The 19182-nt window shown below is 51.3% G+C and overlaps 1 protein-coding gene and 1 pseudogene across 1 annotated transcript; one reads left to right on the forward strand and one right to left on the reverse strand.

The window, feature by feature from the left end:
• The first annotated feature begins 751 nt into the window (after positions 1-751).
• Positions 752-5110, forward strand: SOX12 (SRY-box transcription factor 12). The gene is given in 2 exon segments (XM_032295344.1): positions 752-1524; positions 1526-5110. Coding segments are annotated over 2 exon segments (945 nt in total). The 5' UTR covers positions 752-1149; the 3' UTR covers positions 2096-5110.
• Positions 5111-11864: 6754 nt separating this feature from the next.
• LOC116563081 lies at positions 11865-11954 on the reverse strand (annotated as a pseudogene).
• Between the last annotated feature and the right edge of the window lie 7228 nt (positions 11955-19182).

Below are 19182 nucleotides of genomic sequence, written 5' to 3' on the forward strand. Positions count from 1 at the left end.
GCCCCTTGGTGCTGAGCAACGGAGAGAAAGCTGCGACCGCGAGCCTAGGAATCCGGTCCTAGTCTGTGTCTCCTCGGTGTTTGGAAAGTGGGCATCATATTATATTCCCTTCTTCCTCGGGATTATTGTGGAGCCTCAAACGGGATTAAATAGACATATATATGAGAAAGGGATTCTTTCATTGGGTCCATAAGCATTTGCTGGTCCCATATGTGGCTGGATCCTGTGTGTAGCAGGCAGGAACAACATCTAAAACAACCTGAGTCTGTCTTCTAAGAAGCTTTCCTAGTCTTGGTCCCCGCAAATTCTCTTCTGGGACGGTCCGAAAAGACGTCCCTGAAAGAGGAAAGGGCGGAAATCCTACCTGGCGGCAGGTGTCTCGGAATGAGCTAAAATTTAAAAGGCAACGCGGAGCAGGGACAAGAGTCCAGAACCAGACGGGAGGCAGGCTCGGCGTCCCCTACCCTTCCTCCAACCCCCAACCTAAGAAAAGAAACCGATCTCCCCGGTGTCCCCCAATGCCAGCCGCGAGACCGCCCAGCCCCGCAGCCCGAGCCCCGCCCCGCTCCGGCGGCCAGCGATTGGGAGATGCAAATACCGGCTTCTCTGCCCAGCAACGGGTGACGCGACGCCCGAGCGCGAGGCGTGGCCCGGCCGCAGCCCAAGCGGGCACCTCGGTGTTTACACGGGGCGGCCCCGCGCGCGCCGCAGCGGCCCGCAGACGACGAGGGGGAGGGGTGGCGCGCGCGCCGGCGGGGCCGCGCGGGGAGAAAGACACTGAAAGGCGTCGGCGGCGGGGTGGGGAGCGGCGCGCGCGGGCCGCGGCGGAGCCCGAGGCTGCAAGAAGAGCCCGCGGGGGCCCGGAGGGTGCAATTCCTTCGCCCCCGCAAAACAATGTGTGTTGTGCGCCGGGACGCAACTTGCCGGAGGCGGCGGGGGCGCGCCGAGCCCGCCTGAGACCGCGCTGACCTTCTCCCCCCGCCGTCCGTTGGGCCCAAGCGCCCAGCTCCTCGCTCCCCAGCTCGCGGGGGCCGGGCCGAGCCGCGGGGCGGGGCCGCCCCTCCGTCGCCGCTGCCTCCTCCCCCACCCCCAGCCGCGGAGGATGCGGACGGCCCCCGGCGGCGTCTAGCGGCCCCGGGCCCAGGCGCGATGGTGCAGCAGCGGGGCGCGAGGGCCAAGCGGGACGGCGGGCCGCCGCCCCCGGGTCCCGGGCAGGCCGAGGAGGGGGCGCGCGAGCCCGGCTGGTGCAAGACCCCGAGCGGCCACATCAAGAGGCCGATGAACGCGTTCATGGTGTGGTCGCAGCACGAACGGCGGAAGATCATGGACCAGTGGCCCGACATGCACAACGCCGAGATCTCCAAGCGCCTGGGCCGCCGCTGGCAGCTGCTGCAGGACTCGGAGAAGATCCCGTTCGTGCGGGAGGCGGAGCGGCTGCGCCTCAAGCACATGGCGGATTACCCGGACTACAAGTACCGGCCGCGCAAAAAGAGCAAGGGGGCGCCCGCCAAGGCGCGGCCCCGCCCCCCCCGGTGGCGGCGGTGGCGGCGGCCGGCTCAAGCCCGGGCCGCAGCTGGCCGGCCGCGGGGGCCGCCGAGCGGCTGGAGGGCCTTTGGGGGGCGGGGCGGCAGCGCCCGAGGACGACGAAGACGACGACGACGAGGAGCTGCTGGAAGTGCGCCTGGTGGAGACCCCGGGGCGCGAGCTGTGGAGGATGGTCCCGGCGGGACGGGCCGCCCGAGGACAAGCGGAACGCGCCCAAGGGCCGTCGGGCGAGGGGGCGGCCGCCACCGCCGCTTCCCCGACACCGTCGGAGGATGAGGAGCCGGAGGAAGAGGAGGAGGAGGCGGCAGCGGCTGAGGAAGGCGAAGAGGAGACAGTGGCGTCGGGGGAGGAGCCGCTGGGCTTTCTATCCAGGATGCCCCCTGGCCCGGCCGGCCTAGACTGCAGCGCCCTGGATCGCGACCCGGACCTGCCGCCTCCCTCGGGCACGTCGCACTTCGAGTTCCCGGACTACTGCACCCCCGAGGTTACTGAGATGATCGCGGGGGACTGGCGCCCGTCTAGCATCGCCGACCTGGTTTTCACCTACTGAGCCCACCGTCAGCGGGGCGCGCACGCCCCCAAACCAGCTGTTTACATACAGGAATCAGGTATTGGGGCCCCTCGGAGGCCGAGGCTGGCACCCCATCTCCCGCGCAGCCTCCCCCTTCCTGGACGTGCCCATCCCCCCTCAGATCCAGACATGCCCCTCCCCCGCAGACACACCCCAAGGCAGCCCAACCCCCACCCCTTCCCTGACATCCAAGCCCCTCCCCACGTTGCCCCCTCCCGCACAGCCACCAGCAGCCAGCCCCCTCCGATACACCTCCCGTCCTCTCCTACAGACCTGCACCCCTCCCCCCCTTTGCACACGCCCCTCCTCGTGGCCGGAGGACCCGCCCCCTCTCTTGCTCCAGATCCCTCCTCCCTCGCCCAGCCTGCCCGCTCCGGGTTAGGGGGGTGATGCGGCTGGGTGGCAACGCGCGCTCCTCCTGTGCCCCTCCCTTCCCTGGGGGGAGGGGCGCGCTCCTTTTATCCCCGGAGCGCTAGGGCCCGCCCCTCCGCTGGGACCCACCCCCTTCTTGCGCATGCTTAATGCTTCTTGGGAGGAGGGGGCTGGTCCCAGTCTAGCCGCCCTCTTCGCCTGCTCCCGGCAGAAGCGGGGGCGAGTGTAGAGCGATCCTGGGAAATCCTTTGATCCCGGAGCCCTGGGTTTCCTCTCCACCCAACGGGGCGTCGCTGCCTTAATGGGAGGAGCACTTGGAAGGGATGGTTTGGGCCTGAAACTCTCCCAAGTGGCATAGCCCCTTTTCCCGTATGGGGTCTCCTACACCCACGCGGACCACCTCTCCGAACGCGTGGCTGCCTCTACAGTCTTATCTATATGTCCCTTTCTTTCCCCAACTGGGAATTGGGAGGTAAGGTCTTGCTCTGGAAATCCAACATTAGAGGAAGGGACCACCCAAGAAAACTCAAAACCAAGACACCTAACAGTCTGTTTGGGGGCAGGATCCCTGCTGCTCCTCCCCCACCCCCTCCTGGGAAGTGCCCTCTCACCTCAGGGCACCCGAAACCTGGGCTCCTCCCTAAGCCCACCGACCCTTCCTGTCACCCAGGTCCACCCTCAGTACCCACAGCTGCAGTATTCAGCGGGAAAAACTGAGGCACTTTGGTGCTAGGGGTTTGGGACTGAGGCGTGGATAGCAGACGTGATGGCAGGAAGAGTTCCACTTTTAGACATCTGGCTTGAAAGAGACCATCGACTTGGCCAGTGAGACTGAGAATGGATTGCGAGTAGAGATGGGCCGTTTGCACCTCGGTTTTTCCACGTGAGAAATGGGGAAAACGCTGCTGTTAGGAGGAAGTTGTGTCCAGTTCAGGGTGCCCTCGGGAGCCCTGCCCCTGATGCTGTGACCCCTCTCACGCCGACATCTCTCCGCTCAGCCCCGCCCCGACCCTCCGGTCTCCCCACACCCCCCCTTGCCCTCACTACCTGTATCTCACCGGCGTGTGTTCACCCTCCGGGTGGCTCACACACTCTCATTCACACACACAAATCTCAGGAACAAACGGTCCCAGAGTCCTCCGGGACCCCTGCCCAGGGTCTCTACAGGTCTCTGCCCCACGCGTTCCCGTCGCTGACAAAGCCACCAGCTGCCTCCTTCAAGCTTGGTGCTCCGGCTCTGGGCCTTTCTTGCGCTCTCTATTTTTTTTTTTTTTTTTTTTTTTTAAGAAAAACTACAACAAAAAAAGACAATGAAAAAAAAAAGACGTCATGTGAGTGAAGAGATGTCACTGTCTGTGGTCTTGGAGAACTAGTCTCGTAGCTGAGGGGTGGGGTCCCTCCGTCTGGGGCACTGGCACCCACAGCAGGACTCCGCCAGTCTGATGCCAGGACTGAATAAAGTGTATTTGCCCCGACCTTGCCCTGTGGTTCTGCATGTCTATGCTTTTCCTCAACCCTCCCAAAACAATTTGCCAGATTCAAGTCCCTGTGATTTGAGCCCCAACTGGGTGTCCTAGGGCAAGCCACCTGGCCTGTCTAGGCCTCTATCTCAGGACTCCCTTGCCTTCTTGAAGAATAGCAAACTCACCCCTGAAAGGACCAGGCAGGTAACATAAACGAGTGACTCTGGGTGGACACTGGTGTCATGACCCACTTCAAGGGGCCCGCCTCCTGCCAGTTGTGACCTTGTGGGGATGAAGTCCACAGTGGCCAGGTGGCCAGACTTAAAGAGAAGCTGGATGGATGTTTCCAAGTCATCTTAATTTCAAAAGGAAAGCTGATTCATATTTTTAAATCTCTGTGAGCCAAATGAAACAAGTATGCAGGCAGGTCTGGTCGGAGGGGGCTGGCTTGACCATGCCTTACCATGCCTTTAATCAGGATTAAGCAGCAAGGTTGGGCCAAACTGGACTCAAAGCCCAGCTCCACCACTGAGCACCCGTGTGACTTTCATTAAGTCCCAATTCTCCTTTCCATATGTGTAACATGGAGCTAATAATAGTGGCTGCTTCCCAGGGTGAGATGAAATTTGAGGTGAGAAGCATTCAACATGGTGGCCACAAATCGTGTTACTCCATTGTCAGAGAAGGAGACAGGGTCAGGTGGGGAAGCAACTCACAGGAGGGGCTGCAAGCAGCCAGGGTCAGAGACAGGGCTTGGTTCTGCCTCCTGGTGAAGCATGGCTTCGGGTTGCTGCCTCTCCCTCCCTGTTTGAATCTGCAGATGGTGTTAACCCCCAGCTCAGGGCCTGGAGTGGTGGGATTGGTCCCAGTGCCTGGCACACATTGGTCTGCAGAGTAGATTTACTGAAAGACCAAAGAGCAACAGAAGCACAGTGATTCCTGTCTTTGAGGCTCTGACCAGTGTTTTACAACTGAGACCAAGGCTTTTCCCTCCTTTGTCCCTCTGACACCGCCGCCCCCCCCCCCCCCATTCTTCATCTGTCACATCCAGTGCATTCCTAAGCTGGGACAAAGCCTCTGTTTTCCCAGTAAGCCAGGGCCGAGTGTGGAAATTACAGTGACTGCTTCCTCTCAGCCTTTTGGGTTGAAAGCAAGCTAGAAAAAAAAATAATAATAATAAAATCCTATGAGAGGAGGTAAAGTTGAGAAGGTGTGGAAGATAGGGCTACCTGTCCCCAGAACTCCCTTCAAGGGAAGACTTCCCCAGCTGTGGGAAGTGCCATCACTGGGCGCGGTGGTCATCAGGGTACGCCCCAGCTGCAGAGAGCCACTTCACCTGAGACCACGCCCTTCCTGGGGCAGCCTGCATCTGGTGTCTGAGTGAGACGTGGTATGAACACCTGGTCATTTCAGTGCAAGATGGGACGGACGCTGACAGGAGGTACTCCCACCAGGCCTGCAATAGCCAGGGCTTCATCAGGCCTGCAGCACACTTTGACTTTCTATGCCAGTCCTGCTCCCTCTTCTTTTCACAGGTACTTACTCCTAATAAACATCTTGCAACCCCAACTCAGTCTCAGCGTCTGCTTCTAGAGAAACCCAGTCTTCAACAGAGGGTGCAAGGGACTGGACAAAGGGAATGGGGTCAGTGGCCCAGCAACGGCAGCAAAGCCCCTGGGACGTATCCCAATCTCAAGAGTCTCTTCAACAACGCCATCCGCACCAACCTCAGGGCTGGACCCTTTCCTAGTCTATACGCCAGTCACGTCAATTACAGAGTCCAGCCTCAGCCCACAGGCCCTCCTGGGCCCGCTGCTGATGCCATTCTTGCTCCCAGTCCCTAACCTGGTAAAAACAGGTTGGAGGGAGGTCGTTGTCTGAGTTTGTCTTTCAGAATAGCCTCGAATGGGGGGCACAGTAAAATGCCTGATTGGAGATAATGCTAGAGCTGTGGGACCTTGGGCAAGCCTATTCCCCTTTGCAGGCCTTATGGGGAGTGGGTATTAGGACTAGAAGGGGGACCATCTCATTTTTGTTCCTTCCATTTCGGATGCTGACCTGGAAGTTGAGGAGACACCTCCTTAAGGGGGGGGTCTCTGGGGCCACCTAGTGGCTAAGAGGAGTATTACCAAGGTTCTATGTAGTTGGGAGGTGGGAGTCAGGGTGTGTCCCACGCCAAGGAACTGATTCCCACTGCAGTCTCCCTCCATTCATACAGTCATTGACTCATCACTGGGTCATGCGCCTTGCCTAGGTGATGTGAGCCACCCTGGTTCCAAGGCTTTAAAAACACCATACGCAGATGTCTTGGTTCTTGTCTATTGCTGCGTAACGAATTGCCACAAGCTTCGCAGGGTAAAACAACATGCATTTGTTATTTCAGTCTTCGTGGGTCAGGAGTCCAGGCATGCCTTAGCTGGGTCTCTGCTCAGGATCTCACAAGGCAGCAACTGGGGTGTTGGCCTGCATTCCTTCCTGGAGCTCAGCAGCCTTTTCCAAACTCTCATGGTAGTGGGCAGAATTTGGTTCCTTGTGCTTATAGGACAGAGGTCCCTGTTCTCTTGCTGGCTGTCAGTTAGTGCCACTCGTAATTACTAAGAACTGCTCACAGTTTCTTGACACATGGCCCTCCTAGGGCCTCCCCAGCCCTCTCACAATGTTGCAACTTATTTTGTCAAGGCTAGAGGAGAATTTTTCTGCTGCTTGGAGTCACTTGGCTCAGGGAAGATTTAAGTTCTTTCTTAAAAGCCTCCCCTGCCCGGGCATAGTGTGTTCATGCCTGTAATCCCAGCACTTGGGGATGCCAAGGTGGGTGGATCACCTGAGGTTCAGCAGTTCGAGACCAGCCTGGCCAACATGGGGAAATTCTGCCTCTTTTTCATCACCTTTGCAGTATATTGTAGCCTTATGAGAGTGACAGCCATCATACTAGATTAGCCCACACTCAAAGGGAGGAGGCTGTCTAGCACAGTTACACCAGAGACTGGGAATCTTGGGGGGCCATCTTAGAATTCTGCTTATCACATACCTGTAATCCCAGCACCTCCCAGAAGTGGAGGTGGGAGGATTTCTTGAGTCCAGGAGTTTGAGACTAGCCTGGGAAACATAGCAAGACCTCATCTCTACTAATTTTTTTTTAATTAGCCAGAAATGGTGGTGCATGCCTGCAGTCTCAGCTACTTGGGAGGCTGAAGTATCATAGCTGAGGATCCTCAAGTCTACAGCACCATCTCGGACATGGCTAGACTCCCCGGTCTTCTTGAAGAATAGCAAACTCACCCCTGTAGGGACCAGGCAGGTAACATAAACAAATGACTCTGGGTGACAAGAAGATGCCTTCTTGTTATCTTCACTGGGATATCTAATTGGCACCTCAAACTTGACATGCCAAAAAATGAACTCTTGTTTCCACAGTGCTCCCAAGCCTGCTTCTGCAAACCACATCTTCACAGGCGAGGTGAAATGAAAGGTTAAAGCCTCTCGGTCATCCTCGACGCCTCTTTTCCTCCCAGCGCGATCTCCCTTATATCCTGTTGGCCCCACCTTCAACATATGCCCTGTGTCTTATCACTTCTCATGTCTTCATGGCACCCCTCCACATCCAGGATCCATCATACCTTGCCTGGCATCCTGTACCAGCCTCCCCGAAGGGCTCCTTGCATTTTCCTTTGTCCCACTCATCGTCTTACTGTCCACACAGCAGCCAGAGTGATCCGGTTGAACTATAAATCACACACACCCTGCCTCTGTTCAAAATTCGCCAGTGGCTCTCCTCTCATTCAGTAGAAGCCAAAGTCCTCAGCATGGCCTGCAGAGTCCCATGAGAAGTGGCCTGTGGCCGAGCCTGGGCCTCATCTCCTACTACTTTTTCCTTCTCTCACATGCCTAGTCACACTGGGCTCTGTTCTGTTCCTCAAAAGTGCCAAGCACACTCCCACTTGAAGGCCTTTGCATATGCTCTTCCCTCTGTTTAAAATACCTTTCCTCCGGCCGGGTGTGGTGGCTCACGCTTGTAATCCCAGCACTTTGGGAGGTCCAGGTGGGTGGATCACCTGAGGTCAGGCGTTGGAGACCAGCCTGGCCAACATGGTGAAACCATGCCTCTACTACAAATACAAAATTAGCTGGGCATAGTGGCATATGCCTATAGTACCAGTTACTCAGGAGGCTGAGACAGGAGAATCGCGTGAACCTGGGAGGCGGAGGCTGCAGTGAGCCGAGATCATGTCACTGCACTCCAGCCTGGACAAGACAAAGAGAGACTCCATCTAAACAAACAATCAAACAAACAATCCCCTTCCTCTAGACAGTCACATGTCTTCCTTCCTTCAGGCCTCAGCTCCCAGCCCACTACCTCAAAGTGCCCTGGAGTGGGCACAGGGAGTACCTCACAGTGTCCTCCCTGACCATTCACATAAAGTAGCATCCTCCAGAAACTATCCTGTTCCTTTGCTTTATTTTTCTTAATAGCATTTATCACTATATGGCATTTATCACATGTAGTTTTTATTTTTTGTGTCTCTCTCTCCAATTTATATGTAAGCTTCATGAGGAAGGAATCAGTGAGTGAATGCCTTGGCACATACACTCATCCATTCAACAAACATTATTAAGGATCTGGGCTGGGCATGGTGACTCATGCCTGTAATACCAGCACTATGGGAGGCCGAGGTGGGAGGATCACTTGAAGCTAGGAGTTTGAGACCAGCCTGAGCCAGAAAACAAGACCCTGCTACTACTAAACGTAATTTAAAAAATTAGCCAGCCTGTAGTCCCAGCTACTCAGGAGGCTAAACCGGGAAGATCCCTTGTGCCCAGGAGTTCAAGGCTGCAGTGAGCCATGGTCACACCACTACACTCCAGCCTGGGTGACAGAATTAGACCCTGCCTGTTAAAAAAAAAAAAAAAAAGAGGATTGGAGGAAAGTCTGCCTTGACCAGACCGTGTGCTAGGGGCTGGGCATACAAAAGTGAAAAACGCAGACATGATTCGTCCTCACTGAGCTCACAGGTCTGAGGATACACATAGCCCGGGAATGGAGATGATTTGCTGGAGATGGACAGTGAGTCTAGGGGAACCCCAAGGAGATGCTTAGTCCAGACATGGAGCGGGGCGTGGTCAGGTCATTCCCTGGAGGAGGTAATGTTTAAGCTGTGGCCTGAAACCTCAGTAGGATGTGATGATCTCAGAACGTGCTACAAGTTCTTTGGCATTTCTCCTTTAAATTACCTTCCCTGTGAATCTGTACTGGCCTTCATGATTCACGTGAAACTAAGGATACAGCAGACGTGGTGCTGCAGGATTTCTAAGGTGAAGCTGCGCTGAACCGCCATATTGAAAGGCCAACAGCCAAGACTGCCATGCAGTGAGGAAGCCCAGGCCACGTGGGAAGACCATGTGTAGGTAGGTGCTCCAGTTGACAGTTGAGCACGGGTACCCAGACTCATGAGTGGAGAAGCCTCCAGGTGATTCCAGCCCCTCATCATTCAAGTCACTCCCAGCTGTTGGAGGGTCTTCCCAGCAGAGGCCCAGCTATCACAGAGCAGAGACAAGCCATCCTTTCCATGTCCTGTCTGAATTCCTGACCCACAGAATCCAGGAGCATAAGGAGATGGCAGTTGTCCACACTATTAGGTTCTGGGGCAATTTGTTATGAAGCAATACTGGAACAATTGGATAAGGCAGAGTGAGGCAAAGGAAAGGACTTTACAGATGCCAACAACAGCACATGGGAAGGCCTGGCAAGGGCAGCTGGCACAGAAGCTGACCAGTTTGCAGGGACGGTGTAGAGAAAGGAGGGTGACAGGCAAGAGTGAGAAGGACCTTGAAGGTATTTGGAATTTATCCCGAGTCTCCACATTGCAGCCTAAGGGGTCAAAGGGTGTGTGTGTGTGTGTGTGTGTGTGTGTGTGTGTGTTATACATGGGGTTTTGCTGTGTTGCCCAGGCTGGTCACAAACTCCTGCCTCCAGAGATCCTCCTACCTTGGCCTCCTAAAATGCTGGGATTGCAGGTGTGAGCCACTGTGCCTGGCTTCCAAGGGGTCTTTTTTTTTTTTTTTTTTGAGAATGTGTCTCTCTATTTCCCAGGCTGGAGTGCAGTGATGCAATTTCAGCTCACTGCAATCTCCGCCTCCCAGGTTCAAGCGATTCTCCTGCTTCAGCCTCCTGAGTAGTTGGGATTACAGGCACATGGTACAACACCTGGCTAATTTTTGTATTTTTAGTAAAGAAGGGATTTTATCATGTTCGCCAGGCTGCTCCCGAACACCTGACCTCAAATGATCAGCCCACCTTGGCCTCCCAAAGTGCTGGGTTTATAGGCATGAGCCACTATGCCCAGCCAGGGTCTTTTGAAAACACAAACCTGACCATTGCTAAAAACCTTTCAACGGCCCCTTACTATCCTCAAGGTAAACTCTCAAGTTCTTGACTTGAAATCCAAGGCATTTTGCAATTGACTCCCTCACTCTTTAATAGATTTCTCTTCGGTCACTTTCTGTTTTATAGATTTATCCTCAAACTGCCTCAGCCATGCCAGGCCACTCTCCAGTGATGGTGGTTCCTGCCTCCCCCATGCTGTTTATCTTTGTTCATGTAGAGGAATTAGAGGGACTTTGGGCTAATCACCTTGCCTGTTAGGCCTCAGTTTCCCCATTGTATGATTAGGTGGTTGGACTAGTAGTCTCTTTTTGTTTTGTTTTGTTTTTAAGATGGAGTTTCACTCTGTTGCCCAGGCTGGAGTGCAGTGCCATGATCTCAGCTCACTGCAACCTCTGCCTCCTGGATTCAAGTGATTCTTCTGCCCCAGCCTCCCAAACAGCTGGGATTACAGGTGCATGCCACCATCCCAGGTAATTTTTTGTATTTTTAACAGAGATGGGGTTTTACCATGTTGGCCAGACTGGTCTTGAACTCCTGACCTCAAGTGATCTACCTGCCTTGGCCTCACAGAGTGCTGGAAGTATAGGCGTGAGCTACTGTGCCTGGCCTTAGATATATCTTCAGAGCAGATCCAGGCTGGCATTCTAGGAGTCTATGAAAAGGAGGGAGAAAGGTGTCTGCAGCCAAACCTGTCTGCCTAGCTTCTTCTATGTTGCCTAGCAATGAATGCCAACCCTCTCCCCCACCCTTGGGGGTTTCTTAGCAACCCAGTTTCTCACCCTTAGCTGTTTTCAGGGTTTCCTTTTAACTAAATGTCAAGTTCTGCTCTTTCTCCTTCAGAAAACCTGAGGCCAAAGGTCTCTGTGGAGACCTGGATACAACCCAGAACAAAGAGAGACCTGGGTTTGAGGTCAGTGGGGGATTTGCTGTGTGACTTGGAGAAGCTCTTTGACCTCTCTGGCTTTCATTTCAGTCTGTGATGACCTGTCATATGAGTTTTCCTTCTTCTTTCTAAAATATTTTATTTGCGGGTACATAGTAGGCGTATACATTTATGTGGTACTTGAGATATTTTGATATAGACATACAGTGTGTAATAATCACAGCAGGGTAAATGGGGTAGCCATCACCTCAAGCATTTATCCTTTCTTTGTGTTATAAACAATTCAGTTATATTCCTTTTCCCTTTTCCTTTTTTTTTTCTTTTCTTTTTTTTTTTTAAGATGGAGTCTCGCTCTATTGCCCAGGGCATGATCTCGGCTCATTGCAACTTCTGCAACCTCAGCCTCCCAAATCGCTGGGATTATGTATACACCACCACACCCAGCTAATTTTTGTATTTTTAGTAGAGATGGGGTTTCACCATGTTGGCCAGGCTGGTCTTGAACTCCTGACCTCAGGTGATCTGCCTGCCTTGGTCTCCAAAGTGCTGGGATTACAGGCGTGAGCCACTGCGCCTGGCATTCTACTCTTTTAGTTATTTTTAAATGTACAATAAATTGTTGACTGTAATCACCCTGTTGTGCTATCAAAAAATATGGAACACTTTACAAATTTGCATGTCATCCTTGTGCAAGGTCCATGCTAATCTTCTCTGTATTGTTCTTTTTTATTTTTTTAATTTTTTTTTTTACTTTGGAGACCGTGTCTCACTTTGTCACCCAGGCTAGAGTGCAGTGGCCCGATCCCAGCTCACGGCAACCTTCGCCTCCCAGGTTCAAGTTATTCTCCTGTCTCAGCCTCTCGAGTAACTGAGATTACAAGCACGTGCCACCACGCCCAGCTAATTTTGTATATTTAGTACAGATGGGGTTTCACGATATTGGCCAGGCTGATCTTGAACGCCTGACTTCTAGTGATCCACCCACCTCGGCCTCCCAAAATGCTGGGATTACAGGTGTGAGCCACCGTGCCCGGCCTGTTCTTTTTTTTTTTTTTTCTTTCTGAGATGGAGTCTCACTCTGTCACCCAGGCTGGAGTACAGGGCGCAACCTCAGCTCACTGCAACCTCTACCTCCCAGGTTCAAGTGATTCTCCTGCCTCTGCCACCAAAGTAGCTGGGATTACAGGCAAACACCACCACGCCAGGCTAATATTTGTATTTTTTGGTAGAGATGGGGTTTCGCTATGTTGGCCAGGCTGGTCTCAGACTCCTGACCTCAAGTGATCCGTCTGCCTCTGCCTTCCAAAGTGCTGGGATTACAGGCGTGAGCCACTGCGCCCAGCCGTCTGTATTGTTCTGATTTTAGTATATGTGCTGCTGAAACGAGCACTTCTCTCTTCTCTCGTATGTGTTTCGTTCGACTGCAAAATTTATTCACTGTTGCAGTAAGCCTTTGTTGAGCACCTACTATGTTCCAGGCACTGTTGTAAGGACTGGGGATTCATCAGTGAATAAAACAGACATAGTACCTTCCCTCCTGTAGTAGATGGAAACATATAATGAATAACCAGATAAATGTTGATAATCTTGTCATGCAGTGAAGAGGATAAAGTGGAAGGAGGAGGGGCTCCTATTTTACATGAGGGGGTTGTATCAGTCAGGATGGGCTAGGGAAGTCAGAGAAGGTTGGGAAGAAAAAGGCTGGCTTCTTCCTTTTTTCTTCCAACTTCCTGTGGGTGCCTCACCTTGGGTGACCTCAGCTAGAGGCCAGCTGACAAAGGAGGCTGAGTAGCTTCCAGGGGTCAGCTCTGTAGAGCAGGAAAGACCAGGGAATCGACCGGAAGCCAAGAAAGCCCAGAAGTACCTTGGGAGATACGCAGCTTTTTCAGCTCACTCACTGCCTGTAAACTGTTGGGGACCCTAGGATCATTAAAAAATATTTTGAGCCGGGCGCGGTGGCTCAAGCCTGTAATCCCAGCACTTTGGGAGGCCGAGGCGGGTGGATCACGAGGTCAAGAAATCGAGACCATCCTGGCCAACATGGTGAAACCCCGTCTCTACTAAAAATACAAAAAAAAAAATTAGCTGGGCATGGTGGTGCGTGCCTGTAATCGCAGCTACTCAGGAGGCTGAGGCAGGAGAATTGCCTGAACCCAGGAGGCGGAGGTTGCGGTGAGCCGAGATCGCGCCATTGCACTCCAGCCTGGGTAACATGAGTGAAACTCCGTCTCAAAAAAAAAAAATATTTTGATAATTTTTAAATATTGTGGTAAAATACAGATAGCATAACATTTACCATCTTAATCACATTTCGGTGTACAACTTATTGACATGAAGTATAGTCACACTGTTGTGCAACCATCACCATCACCATCACCATCATCCATCTTGAGAACTCTTCATCTTGCAAAACTGAAGTTCTGGACCCACTATGCACTAACACTTCATTTTCCCCTCCCCCTAGCTCCTAGCAATCACCACTGGGCTTTTTATGTGTATGAATTTGACTATTGTAGATGTCTCATATAAGCAGAATCATACAGTGTTTGTCTTTTTGTGACTGGTCTATTTCACTTCGCATAATGTCCTCAAGGTTTATCCATGTTGTAGCATGTATCAGAATTTCTTTCCTTTTTAAAGCTGAGTAATATTCTGTTGTATGTGTATATCACATCTTGCTTATCCATTCATCTGTTGATAGACACTTGGGTTGCTTCCACCTTTTAGCTATTGGAAATAATGTTGCTATGAAAATGGGTTTCAAGATACACGGGTTTCAAGATACACTGCTTTCAGTTCTTTTTTTTTTTTTGAGACCGTGTCTCACTCTGTCACCCAGGTTGGAGTGCAGTGGTGCGATCTTGGCTCGCTGCAACCTCTGTCTCCTGGGTTCAAGCAATTCTTCTGCCTCAGTCTCCCAAGTAGCTGGGACTACAGGTGCGTGTCACCATGCCCAGCTAATTTTTGTATTTTTAGTAGACACAGGGTTTCGCTATATGTTGACCAGGCTAGTCTTAAACTCCGACCTCATGATCCTCCCACCTCAGTCTCCCAAAGTGCTGGGATTACAGGCGTGAACCACCCCCAACCTTTTTTTTTCTTTGAGGCAGCCTCACTCTTTCGCCCAGGCTGGAGTGCAGTGGCACCATCTCCTCTCACTACAACCTCTGCCTCCCATGTTCAAGCGGTTCTCCTGCCTCAACCTCCTGAGTAGCTAGGATTACAGGTATACACCACCAAACCTGGCTAAGTTTTTGTTTTGTTTTGTATTTTTAGTAGAGATGGGGTTTTGCCATGTTTGTCAGGGTGGTGTCGAACTCCTGACCTCAGGTGATTCATCTGCCTCTGCCTCCCAAAGTGCTGAGATTACAAGAATGACCCACTGCACCTGGCCTCAGTTCTTTGGGGTATGTACCCAGAAGTAAAATTGCCAGAATCTGTGGTAATTCTATTTTTACCTTTTCAAGGGATCCCCAGACTGTTTCCTCTAGCATCTGCAGCATTCTTCATTGTTATCAACAATTCGCGGAGTTCCAGTTTCCCCACATCCTTGCCAAAACTTGTTATTCTGTTTTGTTTTATGGTAGCCATCCTGATGGGTGTGAAGTGACTAGGGTCATTTTCAGACCCAAACAGTCACGGGCTTTTTTGTTGTTGTTGCCCAGGCTGGAGTGCAGTGGTGCAATCATGGTTCACTGCAGCCTCCACCTCTTTGGGCTCGGATGAACCTCCCACCTCAGCCTCCCAAGTAGCTGGGACTACAGGCACACACCACCATACCCAGCTAATTTTTGTATATTTTGCAGAGACAGGGTTTTGCCATGTTGGTCAGGCTAGTCTTAAATTCCTCGGCTCAACCAGTGCACCCACACCCAGCCTCCTATAGTGCTAGGATTACAGGTGCCTGGCCTCACAGGCTTTATTGCTCAGGCTTGTGATTTTTTTGACAGTACAATTCTCTTAAAAACTTTGGTTTTTGGATGGGCATGGTGGCTCACACCTGTAATCCCAGCACTTTAGGAGGCAAAGGTAGGTGGAGCACCTGAGGTTCAGGAGTTCAAGACCAGCCTGACCAACATGGTGAAACCCCCATCTCTACTAAATACAAAAAATTAACCGGGTATGGTGGTATATGCCTGCAATCCCAGCTACTTGGGAGGCTGAAGCAGGAGAATCACTTGAACCCAGGAGGTGGAGGTTGCAGTGAGCCGAAATCGTGCCATTGCACTCTAGCCTGGGCAACAAGAGTGAAACTCTGTCTCAAAAACAAAACAAAACAAAACAAAACTTAGGTTTCTTATCCATTTGACTGTAGTTAATGGTACTAAAACCGTACCTACAATACTTTTCAATAGATTGTCCTTAAGTCTGCTTTTTCCCTTTGCTTTGCTATCTCAAAGCTGTCACTCTCAATGCAATGGCAATTAGCAAGAATAACAGGTGGCAGAGCTGCACCTCTAATGTGATCTTGGCTGTGAGAGGTTTTACAGGACATTTTTCACTCAAAGCCTTTTAAAATCCAATCTTGTACTTTAGTTGATTTTAGCCTTGAAGTATTTTAATAGATTAAAAAAATAAATTTTAAAAAATCGGTGTTAAGGCTACACTCTTCACTTAATCTTTGCCCTGAAGCATTTTAATAAATTGCTGGTTTTAGTATGCTTAGCACCTTTTTATTTTTTTGAGAGGTAGTTTCGCTCTTGTTACCCAGGCTGGAGTGCAATGGTGCGATCTCGGCTCACCGCAACCTCCGCCTCCCGGGTTCAAGCTATTCTCCTGCCTCAGCCTCCCAAGTAGCTGGAGTTACAGGCATGTGCCACCATGCCCGGTTAATTTTTTGTATTTAGTAGAGATGGAGGTTCGGTGACTAAGAAGTAAGGGAAGTGAGAGGAATTGAGACAGAGGGAGAGAGAGGATAGAGGCTGACTGTTATGCCTATAGGTTAGGTGAGTGATGCTCCCATTAACAGAGATGGAAAATAGACAAGGGAAGCCAACCTGTGGAGAAGCTGATGTCCTTAGCTTTTGGCAGAGCTGAATGGCGCTGTACAGACATACTGGCCTAGAGTCAGGGGCAAGGTCTTGGCCGTAGATACAGTGCAGGGAATTTTTCTCACTGCAAGTGGCACTTTTAAACTTGAACTGGCTTCAAATAAAGGGAATATAAAGGCTCACATAATTGAGAAATCAAGGGACACTGGCTTCAGGCATGGCTGGATCCAGATGCTCAGTATCTATCTCTTCATTGCTTGGCTCTTCCCTCATCTGTGTTGGCTTCAGTGTCAGGCAGATTTTTCCCTATATGGTAGCAAAATGGCCACAGACTTCAAATATAACTGCTGGGAGAAGAATCTCTCTCTCCCTGTAGTCCCAGGAAAAGCCCTTATGTTGATTCCCCTCCCCCGAGTTGGGTAATATGTCATTTATTGAACCCACTGGAGTGTCCCTGATTGGCTGGTTACTTGATTACCCTTTGGGTGGCTTGCAGTGAGTAACCCAGAGAAACCTCTTGGACTGAGAGCCTGCTCGAAGAGGTTCCCTAAAGGGAAATTGAAATACTGTTACTGTAAGAAAGGGCAGTGGATGTGGAGTTGGCAAAAACAAAGACCATAGGGTCAGAAAACAGATTAGTGGTTGCCAGCGTCTGGGGGAAGGGAGGAATGAGGAGTTCTTACTTAATGAGTTTCCTTTTTTGGGTGATGAAATTATTCTGGAATAGATAGTGATGATGACGGTACAACATTGTGAATGTAATACAAGTCACTAACAGCAAATTTTGTTATGTGTATTCTACTATAATTTTAAAAAAGGAATAGTGAAGATTTGACAGAACCAACAATAATATGATGTTAGCCAGGCATGGTGGCACCTGCCTGTAGTCCCAGCTACTCAGGAGGCTGAGGCGGGAGGATCGTTGGAGTTCAGGAGGTCAAGACTGCAGTTAGCTGTAATTGTAGCCTTAAACTCTAGCCTGGGCAAAACAGCAGGAGCCCGTCTCAAAAAATAAGTAAATAAATAATATGGTGATAATGATGGATATCATTTATTGAGCATTTATTATATGCCAGGATAATTAAACTTCCCAATGACCTTATGAGATAGGAACTATGATAATTCTCATTTTACAGATGATAAACACTGGGTCTAGGGAGAGTAAGTCACTGCATGAGGCCACTCAGTCATGATGCAGAGAATCTGAATTTGCTCTGATGGCTCTGAGGTCATGACCTATGGAGACAACCATCTAAATGGATGTGATTTTCTCTGGCAGTGTCAGAAGTGGGAGTGAAGAAGAAGGCTGCTGGTATCCCAGCCCCTGGGTTGGAATTTCCCTGGATAGGTAGGGCAGAAAGAGGAGGCGAAGGGGGATGCAGATAGAAGTGGGGAGAGCAGATCCCACGGTGAACCTCAGGATGGATCCCAGCTCAGCGGGGAAGGATGCCAGGGCTGCTAGGAAGGGAGCAGATGGATCTGGGAAAGATGCAGGAACTCCAGCCTGAGGAGCTCAATGAAGTCCAAGAATGAAAAGGAAGGAAGTCTCTAGTCAGAGTGTGGGACCTTGTAGTTAAAGATTTCAGATGTGGGGCCCAGTGCAGTGGCTCACTCCTGTAATCCCAGCACTTTGGGAGGCAGGTGGATCATCTGAGGTCCAGAGTTCGAGACCAGTCTGGCCAACATGGTGAAACCCTGTCTCTACTAAAAACACAGCAATTAGCTGGGTGTGGTGGCATGCGCCTGTAATCCCAGCTACTCAGGAGGCTGAGGCAAGAGAATTGCTTGAACCCGGGAGGTGGAGGTTGCAGTGAGCCAAGATCACACCACTGCACTCCAGCCTTGTAGACAGAGTGAGACTTCGTCTAAAAAAATTTTTTTTTTTAGGTATGGGTCCAGCTCAAGTGGCTCAAGCTTATAATCCCAGAACTTTGGGAGGCAAAGGTGGGAGGATTACTTACACCCAAGAATTTGAGACCAGCCTGGGCAACACAGTGAGAGCCTACCACTACAAAAAATGCCACCATGCCCTGCTATTTTTGTATTTTTAGTAGAGGTGGGATTTCACTATGTTGGCCAGGCTGGTCTCAAACTCCTGACCTCAGGTGATCCACCCGCCTTGGCCTCCCAAAGAGTTGGGATTACAGAGGTAAGCTACCATGCCCAGCCTCATCTGGATTATCTTCACTTACTTGTCTTATGCTTGAACAGGGATGACTCAAGGCTAAGCTTAGCTGGGACTGGTGGCTTCATGTGGCCTCTCCCAGTGGTCTTGGCATCCTCACAGCATGGCAGCCCCTAGGTAGACAAACTTCTCGCATGGTGCCTCAGGGCTCCAAGAGCTAGAGTTCTAGCAGAAGCTGCACATACTTTTATGTCCTGGCCTTAGAAGTCAGAGCATTACTTCCACCATTGCTTGAAGCAGTCATCAGCTCACCCAAGATTCAGAGAGGGTACAAGGATCCCACCTCTCTATAGAGGAGTGCTGAAGAATTTGTAGCCATATTTTAAAACCACCACAGGTTGTTTCCAATCTGTTGCTATTCCTGTAGTTCATTTTACATTCGAATATATCTTGAGTCTCTTCATTTCTCTGCACCAGGCCAAGACGCCGTCATCTCTGATCTCACTGATCCCTTGCTGTCACTCCTGTGCTCAACATGCTGTTCTCCTGACAGCAGCCAGATGTCTTTTCAGAGTGGAAATTAGATCACATCCGACTCCTCTTTATAACCCTTCCATGGCTCCCCACTACTCTTCGGTTGAAGCTCAAACTCCTCACCTTGGCTTATGAGGCCCCACAGGGTCTCATTTCTGCCTGCCTCTCCAATGCTACCTCCTGTCATGATTTGGGGCCTTTAGTTTTGAGTTGCAAGAGTTCTTCCCACCACACGTGCGCGTGCGCGCGCGCGTGTGCACACACACACACACACACATACACACACTCTCTCTCTCTCTCTCTCTCTTAAATGAGT

This window comes from Sapajus apella, unplaced genomic scaffold (assembly GCF_009761245.1).
Source record: "Sapajus apella isolate SASKATOON/1434 unplaced genomic scaffold, GSC_monkey_1.0 scaffold33, whole genome shotgun sequence".
NCBI lineage: Eukaryota > Metazoa > Chordata > Mammalia > Primates > Cebidae > Sapajus > Sapajus apella.